This window comes from Leucopleurus acutus, assembly GCF_964270905.1.
Source record: "Leucopleurus acutus genome assembly, chromosome: 5".
Taxonomy (NCBI): Eukaryota; Metazoa; Chordata; class Mammalia; order Artiodactyla; family Delphinidae; genus Leucopleurus; species Leucopleurus acutus.
In genome coordinates, this window is record NC_139147.1 from 135422459 (window position 1) to 135442143 (window position 19685).

At 40.7% G+C, this 19685-nt stretch overlaps 1 protein-coding gene across 1 annotated transcript in view; it reads right to left on the minus strand.

The window, feature by feature from the left end:
* The window catches only part of TBC1D5 (TBC1 domain family member 5), a 411864-nt gene that overhangs the window by 116271 nt on the left and 275908 nt on the right, over positions 1-19685 (minus strand). Inside the window, exon 14 of the mRNA XM_082840369.1 lies at positions 8487-8593. Within this exon, the coding sequence (XP_082696495.1) occupies positions 8487-8593 (107 nt within the window). The remainder of the gene's footprint in view (positions 1-8486; positions 8594-19685) is intronic.

Here is a 19685-nt window from a genome sequence, read left to right on the forward strand (position 1 = left end):
TGAGCCTAAACTCTAGAGCCCACAAGCCACAACTGAGCCCGCGTTCCACAACTACTGAAGCCCGCGTGCCTAGAGCCCATGCTCCGCAACAAGAGAAGCCACTGCAATGAGAAGCCCGCGCACTGCAACGAAGAGTAGCCCCCACTCACCACAACTAGAGAAAGCCTGCACGCAGCAACGAAGACCCAACACAGGCAAAACTAACTAACTAACTAAATAAATAAATAAAAACTACAATGAGGTATCACTTCACATCAGTCAGAATGGCCATTATCAAAAATTCTAAAAATAATAAATTCTGGAGAGGGTGTGGAGATAAAGGAACTCTACACTGTTGGTGGGAATGTAAATTGGTGCAGCCACTATGGAGAACAGTATGGAGGTTCCTCAGAAAACTAAAAATAGAATTACCATATGATCTAGCAATCCCACTCCTGGGCATATATCTGGAGAAAACCATAATTTAAAAAGATACATGCACCCCAATGTTCACTGTAGCACTATTTACAACAGCCAAGACATGGAAACAACCTAAATGTCCACCCAACATGAATGGATAAAGATGTGGTACATATATACAATGGAATATTGCTCAGCCATAAAAAGAATGAAATAATGCCATTTGCAGCAACATGGATGGACCTAGAGATTATCATACTAAGTGAAGTAAGTCAGACACAGAAAGACAAATACCCTATGATAATGCTTATATGTGGAATCTAAAAAAAATGATACTAATGAACTTATTTACAAAACAGAAAGAGACTCACAGACAGAGAAAACAAACTTACGGTTACCAAAGGGGAAAGGGGAGACGGAGGGATAAATAAGGAAGTTGGCATTAACATATACACACTATATATAACCAATACTGAGTATAGCACAGAGAACTATACTTAATATTTTGTAATAACCTAAAAGGGAAAAGAATCTGAAAGGAATATACATATATATGTATAACTCAATCACTGTGCTGTACACCTGAAACTAACATGATATTGTAAATCAACTATGCTTTAGTTAAAAAAAAAAAATTAGTGTCTGCTAATATATAAGATGTTGAGGGCAGTCCCTGAGGGGTCTGTGAATGACTGTGGCTAGAGAACTGCCAGGCCCCACCCGGCCACTTGCTTCAGCAATTCTCAGGAGCTCTGCTTACATTGTTTTCTTAAGATGGAATAACATGTCCCAACAAAATTCTTCAAAGCCCAATTGGTAAGCTGGGATGAAGTCAGAGAGTGGCATGGACATATATACACTACCAAATGTAAACTAGATAGCTAGTGGGAAGCAGCCACATAGCACAGGGAGATCAGCTTGGTGCTTTGTGACCACCTAGAGGGGTGGGAGAGGGAGGGTGGGAGGGAGACACAAGAGGGAGGAGATATGGGGATATATGTATATGTATAGCTTATTCACTTTGTTATACAGCAGAAACTAACACAGCATTGTAAAGCAATTATACTCCAATAAAGATGTTAAAAAAAAAAAAAAAAAGCCCAGTTGGAAGCCTTTCTGACTATCCAAGCCCAGATCAGCTGTCCTTTCTGCAATAGTCTCACTCATTTTACCTTCTGTAACAGTTTTGTTCACATCTATAAAGGACTGTGACCAACTCTCATCCCGCTCATCCTCTACACACAGTAAGTCATTTAAAAAAAAAAAAAAAAAGGGATCTGCTGAGTTGAACTGCATCTTGCTAAAACAGCGCCAGAAGCGTCCTTTGACATTATGTGATCTAGCCTCTTTGTTCAAGAAAAGGGTGACTTGCCCAATAAACACAGCAGGCTGTGACGGAAGTGAAACCTGAATCCTGAGCTTCCCTCAAGGGGCTGACACAGGATTTATGCTGTTGAAGATCTAGTCCCTGACCTTGCAGAGCTCTCATTTGGTAGACAAGAAAGACGGGTCTAGTTCCCTTGACACTACACAGTGAGCATAATGCTGACATGAATGAGAGCAAAACTGACTAGACTGGTGATATATAGAAGGCAGCCAAGATTGTTTTTTAAAAGATAAAAGTAATATATGTATGACCAAAAGTGTTCAGAGTCCTGGCCCCAGTCCTCTTAAATCAAACAAGAACCTACTGGCCGGACCCATGTGACAGCCTAGAGGTCTGAATAAGTGAATGTGCTTTATCAAGTGGGGAACTCATTTAAGAAGAGTTTTTGGAACTTCTGGCTGAGAGCAAGAGTAGTTTATAGTAAGAGGATGTCTTAATCATCAGGAAGAATCATCACAAATCCAGCAATCTTTCTGGAGTTTCAAAAGGTGACCTTAGCAAGCCTCCCCTGGCTCATGTGTCTGTCTCAGGTAGGGCCCCCCAGGCTGCTGGTCTTCCAGTTCCATGAAGAGTCCAAGCTCTTTCCTACCTTGGAGTCTTTGTGTTTGCTATTCCCCTGCCTGGCGGCTCCTCTCCCTGCTCTTTGCCTGGCTAGTTCCTTCTCCTCCAATAGTTCTCACCGGAAATGGTACCTCCCCAGCTCAGGTTCTTCCTCCTCTTATTATTTTAAGGATGATACCCCATTTGTACCTTTTATAATACATGACAAACTGAGTATTTTCTTGTTTGTTTACTTGTTTATAATGATAAGGGCCATTTTTTTTTTTGGTTCACCTTTATATACCAGAACCTAAACAGTGCCCAGTGCATCGTGATACACAATAAAGATTTGCTGAATAAATTAATGAATTCAAAATACTTTTATAAAACTAATCCAAAATTATTTAAGGCACTAGGAAACCCTTAATAAGTTTTGAGAAACCCACAATTCTACTTTATGAAATGTTTGAACATAATAAATAACAAATTTCAAATACTGGTTCAATCTTTTGATTATTCTTACAGATTTTTGAAAGCCACCATGTACTCTGAAGTAAAACTTGAGTTTTTTTAATGTGAGTCTATGTCAAAAAGTCTATATTTCTGACTGAATGTGAAAACCTAACTGAGGAGTCACCAATACCTAACTACTAACTACAATAAACATCCAATTGGTTATAATCTAGTGATAAAAAAGAACAATATATAGTCATGCAGCTCAGATATGAAGGAAAAAAAACACATTTTCTTTTTTTTTCCGTCCCTGAGAGAGAAAACACACACAGAAAAATGATTCTCCAAGAAAGGCAGTTCTCATAGAAATGCTCCAGCTTTTAGGGGAGGGAAAAAAAAAAGGATGGTGAAGACAGAAGTAACACATTCTTCCTGTAACAAAATCAGACAAGAAACATCCTAGAAAATCTGAACAGAACCTCGGATGGGAACATCAGGAAAAGTAAATAAATGGACACGTGCATGCTCCTCAAAGAGTCAGTGTGTGTGATTTTAGGTCCTTCACTGCTCAGAGAAGATGACATTATAATGGCATTTCTGGAATGAAGCATTTTCTATCATCATCACCCGGCTTGAATCCACTCACCACTTTTCAATTCTGATATGTGACATTTTACTAAAGCCACCTGACATTAAAAAGTTGCATGTACAGTGAGGGTTTTTGGAATTAAAGAATAAAAATCCATTGCCTGCATAAAATCTGAATATTCAGACGTTATAATTTAAAAAAGCAATATTTAACATAACTCCGAACAAAAGCCAAATCAGAATTGGCCAAGCACAAGAACACTGTACACTATATTTTATATATATATATTTATATTTATTTTATTGTATATATATTTTATGCTTCTGTATACAAGAATGACTATAAAATTAAATTGTCTTATTTCTAGCAATTTTCTCCCATAAACAATAACAGGGATGCTTACAAACTTACCAGAAATATAATATTGGGGGACTATTCTAGTCTTCAAAACAAACGGTAGCTGTCAAATTCTTACTGAATAATCTACAATGTTAATTCATGTACTGTATTTCATTTGTAATAAATCTTTGTGATAAGGTTAACACTTCAACATACAACACAAATAAGAGAGGACCGAAAAATGAAAATTACTTTGCTTATGTTTCTGTATTAGAATTCTATTTGCTGAAGGGTAAAAAACAGATTTGCAAAATTCACAGTTAACTTAAAACAATAGTTTTAAACCTTTTATTCCTAGCCCTTACTGCCTTCAGGAAGGAGAGAACATCTGGTTATTTAAGGAACACAATATGTTCACATTTTCTATGACTTTTGTTTCTAATTGGGTTTTAAATTTTTTTTTTGGAATTTGAACAACTAGTTAGAACAATGTTTTTTAATCACTTCATATTTTTCAGACTGTCATTCTTCCACTCCTCTACTTCGTTTAGTGGATTGTTTTTGGAAATCTGCTCAGTGATTCTAATATAATAAAAGGAAAACGAGAATCAGGATTGTGGTCTGAAGAGCTAAGTATAGAAACCATATCGTAAGGTGAACAGAGTATAGAATGCTACAGATATTTGATATCCAGTCTCTTCAGACAGCATACACTTACAAACATTTCAAGTAGTTCTTGGGTCACTTATATACGTGGCACTTTCATTTATTACAGATGCAAATAAATATCTACTACAAATAAAAGAATCTGTATGAGAAATATCAGTAACTAGGATTCCACTATTTTTAAAACTAACGAAGCTACAGCTCTTGTGTGGAAGGGTGGCTGGAAGACCTTGGTTCAACGGCTAGCTCTGCCACTGACAAGCTGTGTGACCTTGAAAAAGTGTCTCAAATACCTGGATCCTCAGTTTGTTCATATTACAGAAGGAGGAGCGGAATTAGACTCTCTTGGTTCTTGGCAGTTCTGAAATTTGCACAGTCTAAGTGAAGTATATTATTTATTTATTATTTTTTTGCGATACGCGGGCCTCTCACTGTTGTGGCCTCTCCCGTTGCGCAGCACAGGCTCCGGATGCGCAGGCTCAGCGGCCATGGCTCACGGGCCCAGCCGCTCCACGGCATGTGGGATCTTCCCGGACCAGGACACGAACCCGTGTGCCCTGCCTCGGCAGGTGGATTCTCAACCACTGCACCACCTGGGAAGCCCCGAAGTATATTATTTAGAGCCTTTGTTGTATCTTCTTTGTTCCATAATATTTGAAGGTGATAACAGGTTTTCAAATAATTCTGATCGATATTAAATTAAGGAACTAGATGCCCTTTCAGTTCAAGTTGTAGGGTCACTTCACCATCTTGATAAAAATGGCAGCTGACAAATATACCATTGGCTATGGTTTCTGTGGAATGTGGATATGGGTTCCAGAAATATGTAAGGTGAGTGAGATCCACCTGGATTAGAGTCAGTATTAGAAGAGGCGCAGTGCTTAAGTCAGCATTCAACGCTACCATTGTCTTCTTAATACCAACCACTGCACGACGCAGAGCTAAATGCTAACAAACGAGCAGGATGATGAGGAGGGATAATTGATAGAAGCTACAAGCAAATCGCTAAACTACAAGGGGCTATGAGGACTCAAAGGGAAGACGTGTCTTATCTGAGTCTGGGAATGGCTTCCTGGGGAAGGAAGAACAGAGGCTGGGAACCTCAGGAGGGGATGAGTAGAAACAAGCGTCATGGAACCATTCCAGCTAGTTTGGAAGCTTACAAGCGTTTCGGCCTTGGGAAAGCCACATGGCCTCTGCACTGAAAAAGAAGGAGGAAAGATAACCTGCTCTGCTGCCTCGGAGCTTGTAGTGAGGACCAAAGGAAGCATATCAAAGTACTTGGAGACGTGAACGAGTATGATCCTGTGATTACAGTTTACCAGCCCATTATTTCAGTCTGTTCAAATGAGAAATCTTTTCACAGTAAAGCTGACATCTGATAGAAAATAAGTAACAGCTCAGTGTCTCAAGCTCTACTGCAGAGTCTATTCTCAACTGAGCAGTCTCCACTGGGATTTTGGGATAGTGGTAGGACGAAGTGTTTCTCTGAAGGCTGACAATGAATTCAGGGAGGCCCAGAACTCCTTGTTCATTTTTATTTTATTGAGTCTGTCAGCAGCACTCAGCACAACTGCCATGTGAAGCTGGGATACAGGACAGTAAACTTTCATGCCTCAAATCTCTTCCTACTAGGTCACTTCATAGAGACTTGTGTGTTTATATACTTACTCTGATTTAAGTGTTTCATTGTTGCTAATAAATAGAAAACATTTAAAGCACTCTGAGGTCTGGATCCTCAGAGGCTATGGGTGGGGTACTAGCATCGTCTTTCCCTCTCTTTACATGGCCTCCTCTATGACTTTATAGTTGACATGAACTACACTGAAAGCTCTATCCACTGGTGGATTTTTACGATATATATAAACTTACTTCTTTGTTTTTCTTTTGTGCCTTTGTAGCACTGGATTGGATCTTATTTTATCATTAGACGTCAGTTCTTTATGGTCAAAGGCTGCTCTGCTTGGGTAGGTTGTTAGAGGCAACGAAAGAGGAGACCAAGACTTAGCAAGCATGAATCCCCAGATCACAAGGACATCTGGTAGGAGAGTCAAGATTTGGCCCAGTGTCCCAACTCCTAGCTCAGGCTCCTGGCAAGACCCAGGACACCACACTGCGATAGATCTCCAATTAGCAGATATGCCAAGTGATGTTAGTTATCATTTGACATTTACTAATAATGTCAATGGATCAGCCATTACATACACTTAACTAAAACTACCACCTGGCTGGGTTGGCCGTCTGAAACCCCCTTAGTACTCTGCAGCTTGCTTTATCTTCCCCTACAGATATCGTCATGCCACGAACTTGTTCTCAGGAGCTTTTTACACATGACTCCCTCCTTCTGCCCAGTTTCTCATGTCTCAGAAATACCAGTTTAAAGTCCTAACTTTTGGACAATTATCTTGATTGTTTTTACTTGGTAAGACTCTGAATGTAAAAGTGGGGAATACTATTTTTTAGATACTTACGCTATTACATTTTTTCTCTTAAACCTTGGAGAAAATTTTTCTTAATGCTTGTAGAATTGGCTTCATTATTCTCTATATTACATATACTATCTTTTTAATGTCAAAAGTACTCTATTAAAATTACGGATCCCACTAACAACATTGAGGAATTTAGTATACAGAATTCTGCAACCGTAAGAGTGAATGGTTTACAGGAAGATCAACCATATTTAGCTAGGAAAAAACTTACCAAGATGGATAGGTTTAGATAACATATTCGTTTCTCCTTTCAATTAAACCCAACAAATCACACAAGTAGATAATTCAAACAGTTATTTTAGCAATTTTTTCCCGCTCTGTATGACCCTAGTAATTCTCAATGCTGAGCAGATAGAATTTACCTTAAGCTTGTAGACCAAAACTCAGATACCTCATGGACCAGAAACTTCATCCTTTATTCCTTTTATAGATATGCCATAATCTTGACTATTTCATATTAAAAATATATACTTATACAGCCTACATATACATAAAAAAGTAAATATGAGACTGTAGGTTTTTTTCATAGTCTGACTCCTAAGCCTTACCAGAAAAAAAAAAATGCTGCCTTATGTATTAGAGAAATGATGGATTGTATTTCTGACACTTAATGAAATTTTGTATAGGAGAAATGACATAAAACTGTGTATTTCTGAAGAAAATGGATATAGGCACAGGAAAACAATAATTTTAAATCAAGCAAAGAATAAATACATGCTCAAATGTTGAAGTCAACAACCGATGAAAGGACAGAAATCCTTCAGAATCAAAATGTACGTTGAACTTGGAGGTCCACGTTGATCAGACAGAGCTCTGGCAGTGGAATCCACAGACAGACTGACTCAAAGACAGTTTGACAACTGCCAACACGATTGCTGGGAGCTCTGCCAAAGAGCCAAAGGCTGGGATTACCACCCAGCGCCTGGCATCCTAGTCCTCGTGTTTGAAGCTTTCTCTCTTATACCTCATCCAATATTTTTGTTTGGCTCAAAAGCATCAAGGATTCACAGATTTTTTTAGATCATTAAATGTTCTTATTTTCAAGAAATGTAACATTAGTTGTAAAAGAGCACACTTTTTCTCTGGAGTGTAAAGAAAATTTTGGTGACTTGCTTTAAGTTCAAATAGAGAAATCAGCATTAAAGACTCTTTAAATCTTTATTTTATTAGGTTACTCTTCACCCGCAAAATAAGAAATACATGTTCATAATATGAAATAATTTAGTGTCTCACTGCATCATAAACTCTTAGAAAACTGGTCCTTTTTAGAGCTCTAATGTCTTGGTCTTCACATGGCTCACGAGGCTATACCTGGGTCAGCTGGCCCCCGGCATGAAGTGTGGTTATAAGGAGAAGCAGGTGCTCAACTATTTCCTTGAGTTACGAGGAAGCAGGTGGGCAGAACAACCTCCTGAGTTACAAGAGACGTGCGCTCCTGTTTCTCAGGGCAGTGTCCTTTGAATTTGCCCGCTGAGCTGCTAGACCATCAGGTATGTGGAGTTGTGGCCTGTAGGCAATTCATCTGCTATTAGGCAAATTCTACATTAGGAATTCTTGGAGTCATGTAGAGAAACCAGTTTTTCACCCCACTTAAAACTGTGCACATCCCACATGGAAAGCTTACCTTGGGATCGCGAAGGAACAGAGCCTTAAGGATCAGCGAGTGAACATCCCCGATGAGTGGGTAATGCATCAGAAGGCCAAGACAGGTCTGGTAGTTACTAGAGATCACTAAATAAAAGGGGAAAAAAAGCAATTGAGAAGCAATGCTGTTTCAGATACCTGCATTACTAAGAGAAACAAAATTAACAACTTAGATTCAAAGAAAGCAAACCAATAACTCGACTGATTTGGACAAAAGGAAATGGGGAGAGGGGATCGTTACCAAATGGCCTTTGAAGCAGCACACTGTACTAATATACCAGCTCTCATCGTCAGGGCGGTGTTGGAAGGAAGAGCCTCAGATATAGATTTGTGTGTGCGCTTGTAACACAAATAAACTCTTAGAAGCATGCACATTTATTGCCATTTATATGGCTGTATTTAAATGTCTCTAGTTTTGCTGCTTGGAAATTAGTAACAAAAATCTTATGAATGGGGAAGAACCAGCTTAAAATTCTCATAAAATATTATGTACCCTGATTACTATGCTTCACAACTTACATATGTTACATTTATTTTTTGTATATATAAATATTACATAGGTCAAAATTAAAGAGAATATAATTTCTTCCAATTATTTGTTTTCCTAAAGGTAACAAGAAATTTAGGAAAGATATTTATGCAGCATTTCTTGGAGGAAAAGTGTCAAAATCTTCATAGATTAGCCTAACTGTGCTCCTTAGACCGTCATTTAATTTTTTTCCCCCAAATCAACCTAATTATGGCTGCAATTATTAAACACATCTTTTCAGGCAGGTCTATGTAAACTACTTCATTTCTTCGCAATCCATCTGCCACTGCTGTCACAGTTGCGCCCATTAGCGACTCTTGTTTTGTAAGCTAGGCTGACGGCCTCGGCAGCATGATTGTGAACAAACTTTACAGTTGCAACTTCCTGTGGCTGTGACTGAATCCTTTTCATTAATCAGAACGGTTAGCTGAAAAATATTCCGTAGGAAAACAACTGTGACTCACTAGAAACAATGTAAGTCACAAAATAATTTTTTTGTGATCAGAAATACCCTTGACTCTTAGGTTTTTCTTTCCTTCTTCTGCTGGGAACATCCCCCTTCCCATGACCATTATGGAGAAAGGGGACAGGACTGGGCAAAATGAATAATTATAATCTATGTAAGGAACCACTTTATCATTTTCATTTCCTTTGCTTATCTGACAGCTTGTAATTTCATACATCTGCTTTCATTTGTGAAGTACTCACTTATCCTACCCTTTCTTTATCTGTTCAGACTCCTCTTTTCTTATTTGTTCATTTTATCATATTCACATTCAGTTGCCTGTTGTCTTTTTTACTATAGAATTCAAAAACCTAGGGTACTGAGAATAGTATAACATTTTCATGTCCAGTTTTCTTTGCGATCTAACAAATAAATAAAACTTAGATAATCAATTCATTTCCTAACTCATAAAGTTATTTTCCCAAATGCTATAATGGTTATATATTAGTAACTGACCCAGGAAGAATTCTTGTATATTTTGTAAGACAGGCAGGAGAGTTTAGTGGAAATGGTTCTGGGCTCGGGATTCAAAGATGTGGGCTTTGGGGCTTCCCTGGTGGCGCAGTGGTTGAGAGTCTGCCTGCCGATGCAGGGGACACGGGTTCGTGCCCTGGTCTGGGAAGATCCCACATGCCGCAGAGTGGCTGGGCCTGTGAGCCATGGCCACTGAGCCTGCGCGTCCAGAGCCTGTGCTCTGCAACGGGAGAGGCCACAACAGCGAGAGGCCCGCGTACCGCCAAAAAAAAAAAAAAAAGAAAAAGATGTGGGCTTTCATCCTGGGACGCCACTTGAAAACGTTTCATAAAGTTGCCTGGAGACTCAATGACATAATCTAAGTGACTGATTTATAGCAGCCGCTCAAAACCGGTTGGGAGTAACCTCTCAGAGCTGAAGTTCAGTCATTTGGAAAACAACTTTACGATTAAAAAAAAATTTACCTGCCTACTTCATTCATTCCAATAATCATTTGTTGAGTACCTAATCCATGACAGGCCCTATGTTAGGAGGCGAGGTGGAGATGAACAAAACACAGTCCTCACCCTGGAGAAAATGAAGGTACAGGGAGCAGACACGTAACAACAAGCGTAACAACAAGCAGTTGTTACTACTACTACTACCTCTAAGATGATAACGAATTGTTGAAGTCTTTCCGAGATCAGGCCAGGCCCCATACCAAGAACGTTACTGGCATATCTCATTTAACTTCTATGACGATCTTATCACAGGGTACAATTATTATTATCCCTGTTTTACAGATGTGAAAACTAATCCTTAGAGGGATTAAATCATTTGCCCAGATCACACAGTGATTTGGTGGTAGACCAAGATTTGACATTCAGAAGTCTAGCGGCAGGGTCAGGGCTTTGTTTTGAAAGGCCATTGTTTTGAAAAGCAAGTGACATAATGGATGCAAATAATCACTGCAAACAGAAAAGTCGTTTAACGTTAGTGCTCTTGTGTAGTAGTTTTAAGTAGCTTGGAAGATCAGATTAACCCAGTGTGTAAAGCAGCCTGACATAGGTAGGCATTTATTTGGAGGGACCAGAGCGACAATCCTATGTTATTACAACTTGAAAAAACTTTTGAAACTATAGGAAGCTGTAAAATACATTTTACAAACACAAATAAAATACATTTTACAAAATAAGGGAAGCTAAATAACATATTAATATTCTACTTGCATAACAAACGAAGGAGCTAACGTTCTTTCTCCTATCCATCCATCTATCCATCCATCCACCCATCCATCAATCCATCCCTCCAGTCACTGAATATCATGTACGTTTGCTGAGCATCTACAAAATCCTGTGCCAGGCAGTAGCACCAGGGACATGATGGCGAATGAGTCTGAGCTGTGAAAGGTAGCAGAACGTGGCACCCTGAAGTTTGGCTACAGGGGCTCAGGACGCGCCACCTCCAAATATGCCCCTTTGGTATATTGACTATTTTGAGCTGGAGACATTTTCTCTGAACTCCGCTTATCTTTAACTCCCTAAGTGCTCCAAAAGGAACTCAACTGTCATAAATCCCTCCAGCCAAACTTTGTCACAAAGATACCTTGCATCTATTCTTCTCAGGGTCCATTCATCTTTCCTAAAAATCATTTACTCTCCCCTAAGAGGCCTACAACACCCCTCCCCTTTCTCTATTGAGGTGGTGTTTAATCCTGAAATCTAAAGCCATCTCTTTGAGGGTCGCTCATTTTCCCCTGGGTATCTCCCGTATGTGCATGAGGTATACATGTTAATCAACTTGCCTGTTTATCTCTCAATCATTTTGTGAAAGAATCTCAGAGGAAAACCTAACTGGGTAGAGGTAAGGTTTCACCTTCCTCTTGCCCCCTGCCTTCTGATAATGCCATCTCTAATTTCTTAATGAAAACTTGTATTTCCACCTCGAATTTCTTAATGAAAACTTGTACTTTTCATTTGCAATTACATGTGCCAGTATTACGTCCCTTTTGAATAACTGTGTCCAATTTAGCGTACTCGAAAGAGAATACTACGAGCTATTTTAAAAATAAAATAGTAGGAATCTGATAGGAGAAGAATTTAGTTATGATCTTTGCAGCAAATTTTTCTTGAACTTGAAAAACTAATCCACAACACTGTTCCTTCTCCAGTGTTTATTCTATCAAAGCAGGGCAGTGACACAAGGAAAAAAAAGTGAAAGAGTAAAAAAAGACTGAGTTTTGCTATCTACCTACATTTGAAATCAAGGATGTATATGCTTTATTGAGAAGATCATATGGTTTTTATTCTTCAATTTGTTAATGTGATGTATCACACTGATTAATTTGAAGATATTGAAAAATCCTTGTATCCCTGGGAAAAACCCCTCTTGATCATGGTGTCTGGTCCTTTTAATGTACTGTTGGATTTGGTTTGCTAGTATTTTGTTGAGGATTTTTGCGTCCATGTTCATCAGTGATATTGGCCTGTAATTTTCTATTTTGTGGAATCTTTGTCTGGTTTTGGTATCAGGGTGATGGTGGCCTCATACAATGAGCTTGGAAGTGTTCCTTCCTCTGCAGTTTTTTGGAATAGTTTCAGAAGGACAGGTGTTAACTCTTGCACACAAGGATGCACACAAGGCTGTACATGCTTTAAAAACAAAGTACTAAAGCCACACTCTGAAGTGCTTATTCAGGGAAGGTTAAGACAAAGGTGAGCGGCATTTAGGAAAACATATGGAATCTGAAATCAGATGATCTAGATTAGATCTAGATCAGAAGGCTGGCTAGTCATTTACTGTGGGTGTGAATTTACGCAAGCTGCTTAGCTTCACTAAACCTTATTTCTCTCATTTATAAAAAGCATTTACTCTATCTGTAGGGATTCTGTAAGAACGGCACGGAGTGAGGTCATGTGCTTCCCCATCTTGCTTGACCCTTGCTAAATAAATAGCACTCCCACCACCTGAAGCAGAGCTGACTTTGCTGCCTCTACCTTTAAATCAGCGGTCCCCAACCTTTCTGGCACCAGGGACCGGTTTTGTGGAAGACAATTTTTCCACGGATGGGGGGCGGGGGTGGGGGAGGGATGGTTCGGGCGGTACTGCGAGCGATGGGGGGCGGTGGGGGGCGATGGGGGGCGATGAGGGGGCGATGGGGGGCGATGGGGGGCGATGGGGAGAGATGCGGGGCGATGCGGGGCGATGGGGGGCAGCAGATGAGGCTTCGCTCGCTCCCCTGCCGCTCACCTCCTGCTCCTAACAGGCGGCGAACCCGTACCCAGGGGTTGGGGGGCCCTGCTTTAAAGGGCCTAAACTGTTCTGGAGTGGTCTAAGGGAGTTGGTTTAAATAGTCTCTCCAAACCAATACCGTATGCTAACACATATATATGGGATCTAAAAAAACAAAAAAAGGTCATGAAAAAGCTAGGGGCAAGATGGGAATAAAGACACAGACCTACTAGAGAATGGACTTGAGGACACGGGGAGGGGAAGGGTAAGCTGGGACGAAGTGAGAGAGTGGTATGGACATATATACACTACCAAACGTAAAATAGATAGCTAGTGGGAAGCAGCCGCCATAGCACAGGGACATCAGCTCGGTGCTGTGTGACCACCTAGAGGGGTGGGATAGGGAGGGTGGGAGGGAGGGAGACGCAAGAGGGAGGAGATACGGGTATATAGCTGATTCACTGTGTTATAAAGCAGAAACTAGGGGCTTCCCTGGTGGCGCAGTGGTTGAGAGTCCGCCTGCCGATGCAGGGGACACGGGTTCATGGGTCCGGGAAGATCCCACATGCCGCGGAGCGGTTGGGCCCGTGAGCCATGGCCGCTGAGCCTGCGCGTCCGGAGCCTGTGCTCCACAACGGGAGAGGCCACAGCAGTGAGAGGCCCGCGTACCGCAAAAAAAAAAAAAAAAAAAAAAAAAAAAAGGCAGAAACTAACACACCATTGTAGAGCAATTATACTCCAATAAAGATGTTAAAAATAAATAAAAAAATAAAATAAATAAGTTTCTCCAGTAGTAACAAACAAAATGAGCTCAGTAAAGATAACCAGAGACATGATTGTTTTGAGAAAGTTTAAAGCAACGCGACCATTAGCTTATGTCTGAGTCAGAGTTAACTATACTTACAACTGGAACATTTTGAAGTGAAACACTAGTCAAATTATTTATTTCACATTTAGATATACCTTCTCAAGGTAACAAGATGGACTGAGAACAACTACCATCTCTAACATGTTAAAAAAAAAAAGCCAGTAAACACGTATAATGTGTGTACAATTTGCCATATACGACCACACCCCAGCACTGAAACTCAACCCTCCACCCACCTCCACGTCACTCTTCGTCTCTCCCACGTGAAGTTGTATCAAAACTTTGGTTAGAATAACTTCTCGAGTTTTCATTTTTATAACCAGGCAAATGTTATCACAGCTGAACAACACAGTATATCATGACTACTCTTTCTTGTATAGCCTCGTTCCTTTCCTGGAATTTATAACTGCCTGCTTTTTCATTTGCTTTGCTGTGTATATTTTTAACAGTAATTTAATCTTAAATGCTCCCCTAGTCATATAAATCTCCCCTTAATACTTGTAAAACATTTAGATGTTTTGTCAATTTCCTTTTTTTTAAGGAAATTGCTCATGAGGCCTCTGGCCTGCTCCCTCACCCTGAGGATGTCCTTTACCTCTTGCACGTGTTGTATCCTTATTTCCTAGACTACCTACCTGCTTCTTTCTTGCTTTTCTCCCTCATTTTGGTGGAGGCCATCTCTCCAAAAGCTTTATGCTCAGGACAAAAATTTTTTGAGAACTTCTCTGTTTGAAAGATTTTATTTTGACATTAATTAATAGTCTGGTTAGGTACCGAATTCTAGGTTGGAAATACTTTTCCCTGAGATTCTTGGGAGCATTGTTCCAGAGTTTCCTGGCTTCCAGTTGAAAAGCCTCAAACCATTCCAATTCCTAATCCTTTCTGTGATCAGTTTTCTCTTCTCTTCCTCCACATTGTTCTGTAGATTGATGATAAATACCTTGGTTTGCATCTGTTTTCATACATAACAGGCCCTTTCAATTTAGAAACTCATGTGCCTTTGTTGAACTAGAAATTTCTCTTTGTTTCTTTGATGATTTTCTCCCTCCCGTTTTACTTTGTTTATTTTGTTTCTTATTCCTTCCTTCCCCCCTCCCTCCCTCCTTTTCTTCTTCTTCTTCTTTTTTTTTTTTTTTTTTTAATAAGAAATCATGATAGCTAGATGTTGGATTTCCCGGCCTGGTCCTCTAATTTTCTTTCTTGCTTTCTCACGGTTTCATGTGCTTCTTTCTGGGACACTTCTTCAATTTTATATTCCAGCCACCTATTTCCATGATACTTTATTTTTCAATTACACTTTTCCCTTTGAATAATGTATTTCCCAGCTCTCTGAGAAGTTTTCTCCTCCCTGCACAGTCTCTGTGGCCTCCAAGTTGCTTTCTTCCTGGCTGCTTGTTTAGATCTCTGTTTTCATGTCGACACTCTCCTCAATCCTGTGGTGGTTTGGGGCTACCTGCTCGTGTGGAGGAGTGGGGCAGTAGAAAGGCATCTTGAAGACAGCTGTGTGCGCATAGCTGGGTGGGTTTGTGAATGCTGGGGGTTGACATAGGTCACGCTTGGGCCACTCCAAGCCTTTTCTCTTGTGCTGACTAAGATTCCCTCAGAGAAGGTTCTCCCAAACTCTTCCCGGAGGGAGACAGTCTAGCTTCGACGTCCTGAGAAAGAAGACTGGCGGTTCAACAGTCACTGAAATTTCCTGAGCCCCAGGTTCAAAGACCCTCCACTTTACCGTCCGCAGAGGAAAAATCCTGAAGGTATAGTTGGAGATCTGGGTGTAACTGCTTCTTAAATAGACTTTCAACCAGTTCTCATTTTTTAGTCTTAACTCCTTCCCTCCCCCTACCAATTTCCAGAAGTAGCCAACACTGCCAACTTCTACACTTTTAGGAATTCTATGGGTTATTTCTTGGCTTTCTCCATTATCAATTTTGTATTTAGCTTTCTCGGATCTGATAAGTCAGTTATCACTCACCCATCTGTTTTCCTGCTTCCAAAACTACCCTAATTGTCTCCTTCCTAATTCTCTGTGTCCTATGGGTTGATGCTATTTCAATGGGGTTTTAGGAGCAATGGAGGTAAATGCAGGACCTTAACATAACGTCTCATATCTGATATCCTTATCACTTTAATGACATTTCTACTGAACCCCTGGGCAGGTGGATTGAAGGGAAAGAAGAATCTAGGTGGGGAGGCAATTGGGTGGAGAAATGAGGAAATAAGTAGTCAGGAAGCAAAGATCACCACCTTCCTTTCTCTGTGCCTCAGACAGAATGGCCCCAGTCATCCTGCAGGACTCTTCACGTTCTCCTTTGGCAGCAACACATGGACATGGAAGCTTGAGTATTCCTGGGTAAAATTCCAGTGACGCATGTAATTTTGCTGGCTTTTGCCCATAAAAGTTATCCTAGGGTTCCTGAATCCATCTGTCATATTGCTTTCCAGGGCAACAGAAAACTGTGGAATGGGAGTAAGTGTGTGGAAGGGTAAGATTACGGTACAGGAGATAAGCCACTTCTTCCCCTTTATAGAAGGCCAGGGTGGGGTATCAACTATTAATTTTGAACATGGAACAGAATTTCAGCAGGAAATTAATTCTCTTTTCATATCTCTATTTCTAGAGTTGTATAAATTAAAATTCTTTTGAGGCAAAAAATAGACATTAAAAAGACAATATGACACAGTAGAAGGGGCAAAATCCAAAACACTGACACCACCAATGCTGGTGTCGATGTGGAGCAACAAGAAATTTCAGGCATTGCTGGTGGGAATGCAGAGTGGTACAGCCATACGGAAAGGCAGTTGTGTGTGATTTTTCAGGCCTGACCATAGGCAATTAGAAAGGTATGCTAATTAATTTTACGTTTTCAACTCGACCAGCCTAAAGGATGCCCAGATAGCCGGTAAACATGATTCCTGGGAGTGTCTGTGACTGTGCGACTGGAAGAGATGAGCACTGGATTCGGTAGACTTGAGTGAAGACATCCATCCTTGTCAATACCTGGGCATCGCCCAATCCGCTGGGAGCCCAAAGGGAACAAAAAGGCCAAGGAAGGGTGAATTCTCTCTCTCTTTGGGCTACGATGTCCTGGATATTGGAGTTCCCGGTTCTCAGGCCTTTGGATTCTGGGACTTACACAATCGGCCCCCTGGTTCTCAGGCCTTCAGACTTGGACTGAATTATGCCACTGGCTTTCCTGGTTCCCAGCTTACAGACAGCCGACTGTGGGGCTTCCAGGCCTCCAGAACTGTGTGAGCTGAATCCTATAAGAAATCTCCTCTTCTCTTTCTCTCTCTCTCTATTCTACTGGTTCTTTTTCTTTGAAGAAGCCTAATACCAAAGGCTTTCCCTGACAGGCCTCACAGGGGAGAACTGCCCTTCCCACTCCGGACTTGGTGCACAGCCAGCACCTTGCACCCTCTGGAAGGAGCTGCAGTCAAGGTCTCAGGCCAACTCATCGGGCATGATCTTCCACATACTTGTATTCCAAGCCCCGGTGCCTTCGTTCGTGGATCTCTTTATCTGAGGCCTTGGGCAGTGGTCCTTGTCAGGTGGAGGCAGGCGGAGGAAACCGTGAAGACGCCTTCCCTCGTGTGACTTAGTAGCCAGTACTCTTCCACCCCTCGCCTTTCTGCTCACGTCCCGTCCTCTGACACCACCACCATCTCAGGGTTCACAGACTGCCAGACTTTTTCGCTCAGGGCTCCCTCAACAGTGAGAAGACGGCACATCTGTGCTGATCACCTGGCCCTCAACCAGTGTGCCGTTCCGTGGGTGAAAATGGAACACAGGCTTTGGCGTTTTCTCCAGGTTTTGACCCCTGCTTATTATACCACCACAGTAAGTGACTAAAGGCTTAACTCTTCCACTTTTGACTTGTTGCTTTAATTGGCTACTCCGACACCTAGAAGCTTGGCTCTCTCTCGTGCCCAGCTCAGCTGAGCTCCTGACGTTTCCCATACGATCCAGCAGTCAGTCGCGCTCCTTGGTACTTACCCAAATGAGATGAAAATTTATGTCCTGTACACAAAAACCTGCACACTGATATTTATAGTGGCCTTATTCATAGCTGACAAAAATCAGAAGCAACCAAGGTGTCCTTCAGTAGGTGAGTGGATAAACTGTGGTACATCCAGCCCATGGAATAGTATTCTGTGCTAAACAGAAATGAGCTATCAAGACCTGAAAGACATGTAGAAAACTTAGATGCCATATTACTAAGTGAAAGAAGCTAATCTGAAAAGACTACATACTGTATGATTCAACTATATTTCAATCTGGAAAATTATGGAGAAAAACTGGAAAAATCTATGGAGAAATTATGGAGAAAAAATCTGGAAAAAACTATGTAGACAATAAAAAGATCAGTGGTCGTCACGGGTTAGAGGGGAGGGAGGGATGAACAGGCGGAGCACAGAGGATTTTCAGGGCAGGGAAATGACTCTGTACGATATATAGGGGTGGATACACGTCATTATACGTTTGTCCAAGCCCACAGACTGTCTAACACCAAGAGTGAACTGTAAAGTAAACCATGGGAGGGAGACGCAAGAGAGAAGAGATATGGGAACATATGTATATGTATAACTGATTCACTTTGTTATAAAGCAGAAACTAACACACCATTGTAAAGCAATTATACTCCAATAAGGATGTTAAAAATAAATAAATAAAGTAAACCATGGACTTGGGTGATGATGCTGTGTCAGTGTAGGTTCATCTACTGTAACGAATGGACTGCCGTGGTGAGGGATGCTGATAGTACAGTGGGCAGTGTGTATGTGGGCGTGGAGGCAGATGGAAAGTTCTCTGTACTTTCCACTCAATTTTCCTGTCAGCCAGAAATTCTCCAAAAAATAGCCTGCTTTATTAAAAAAAAATCTAAACATTAAAAAAAAAAGACAACGTGCTATTCTGGTACATCAGACTAAAAACATAAAGTAATATAAATGGTACACGTGTAACCCAAAGGGTATATTAATATCTACATCTGAGATGGTCATAAAAATAACTGACAATATTTAATGTCTGAGAGGAAAGAGAGCTGGCAGTCAGGAACTGTTTAAACATTCCTTCAAAAATAAGACTCCCCGTTTGTGCTTTGATATAAACTCTGTGGCACATCACTGTGTGATTTGGGAGAGTCTTTCTTCCTAGTCCCTGAGGTTGGGTAAAGCTTTTCCAGACAAGACAAATACATTCAATTTATCGTTGAAATTAACTGCATTTTGACATCAGTATAATGTTGAACATGCCCTTAACGAGAAAATAGAGAAACAGAAATTCCGGGGTGGGACAGATGGAAATACTGGCAGATAGACAGATAATGGCTGAGGAGTAAGGGGAGATCTAAAATGAAATAAAAAGGAGCAATGTTTTAAACCACAAAGAGGATGTAAGTGCCATACCAGGCCAGGCTGAGAAATGACTAAGGAGACCCCTACAGAAAACCTAGGAAAATCACAGTGCAGTGCCATGTTGATGCTGGCTGAAAAAACAAGGCAGGAAGTGGACAGAAGTGCCCAAAAGAAACTTTTCCATTTACAAAGTGTTCAGAAAGAAAAGCCAATTAAAAGAGACAATAAACATTTGCGA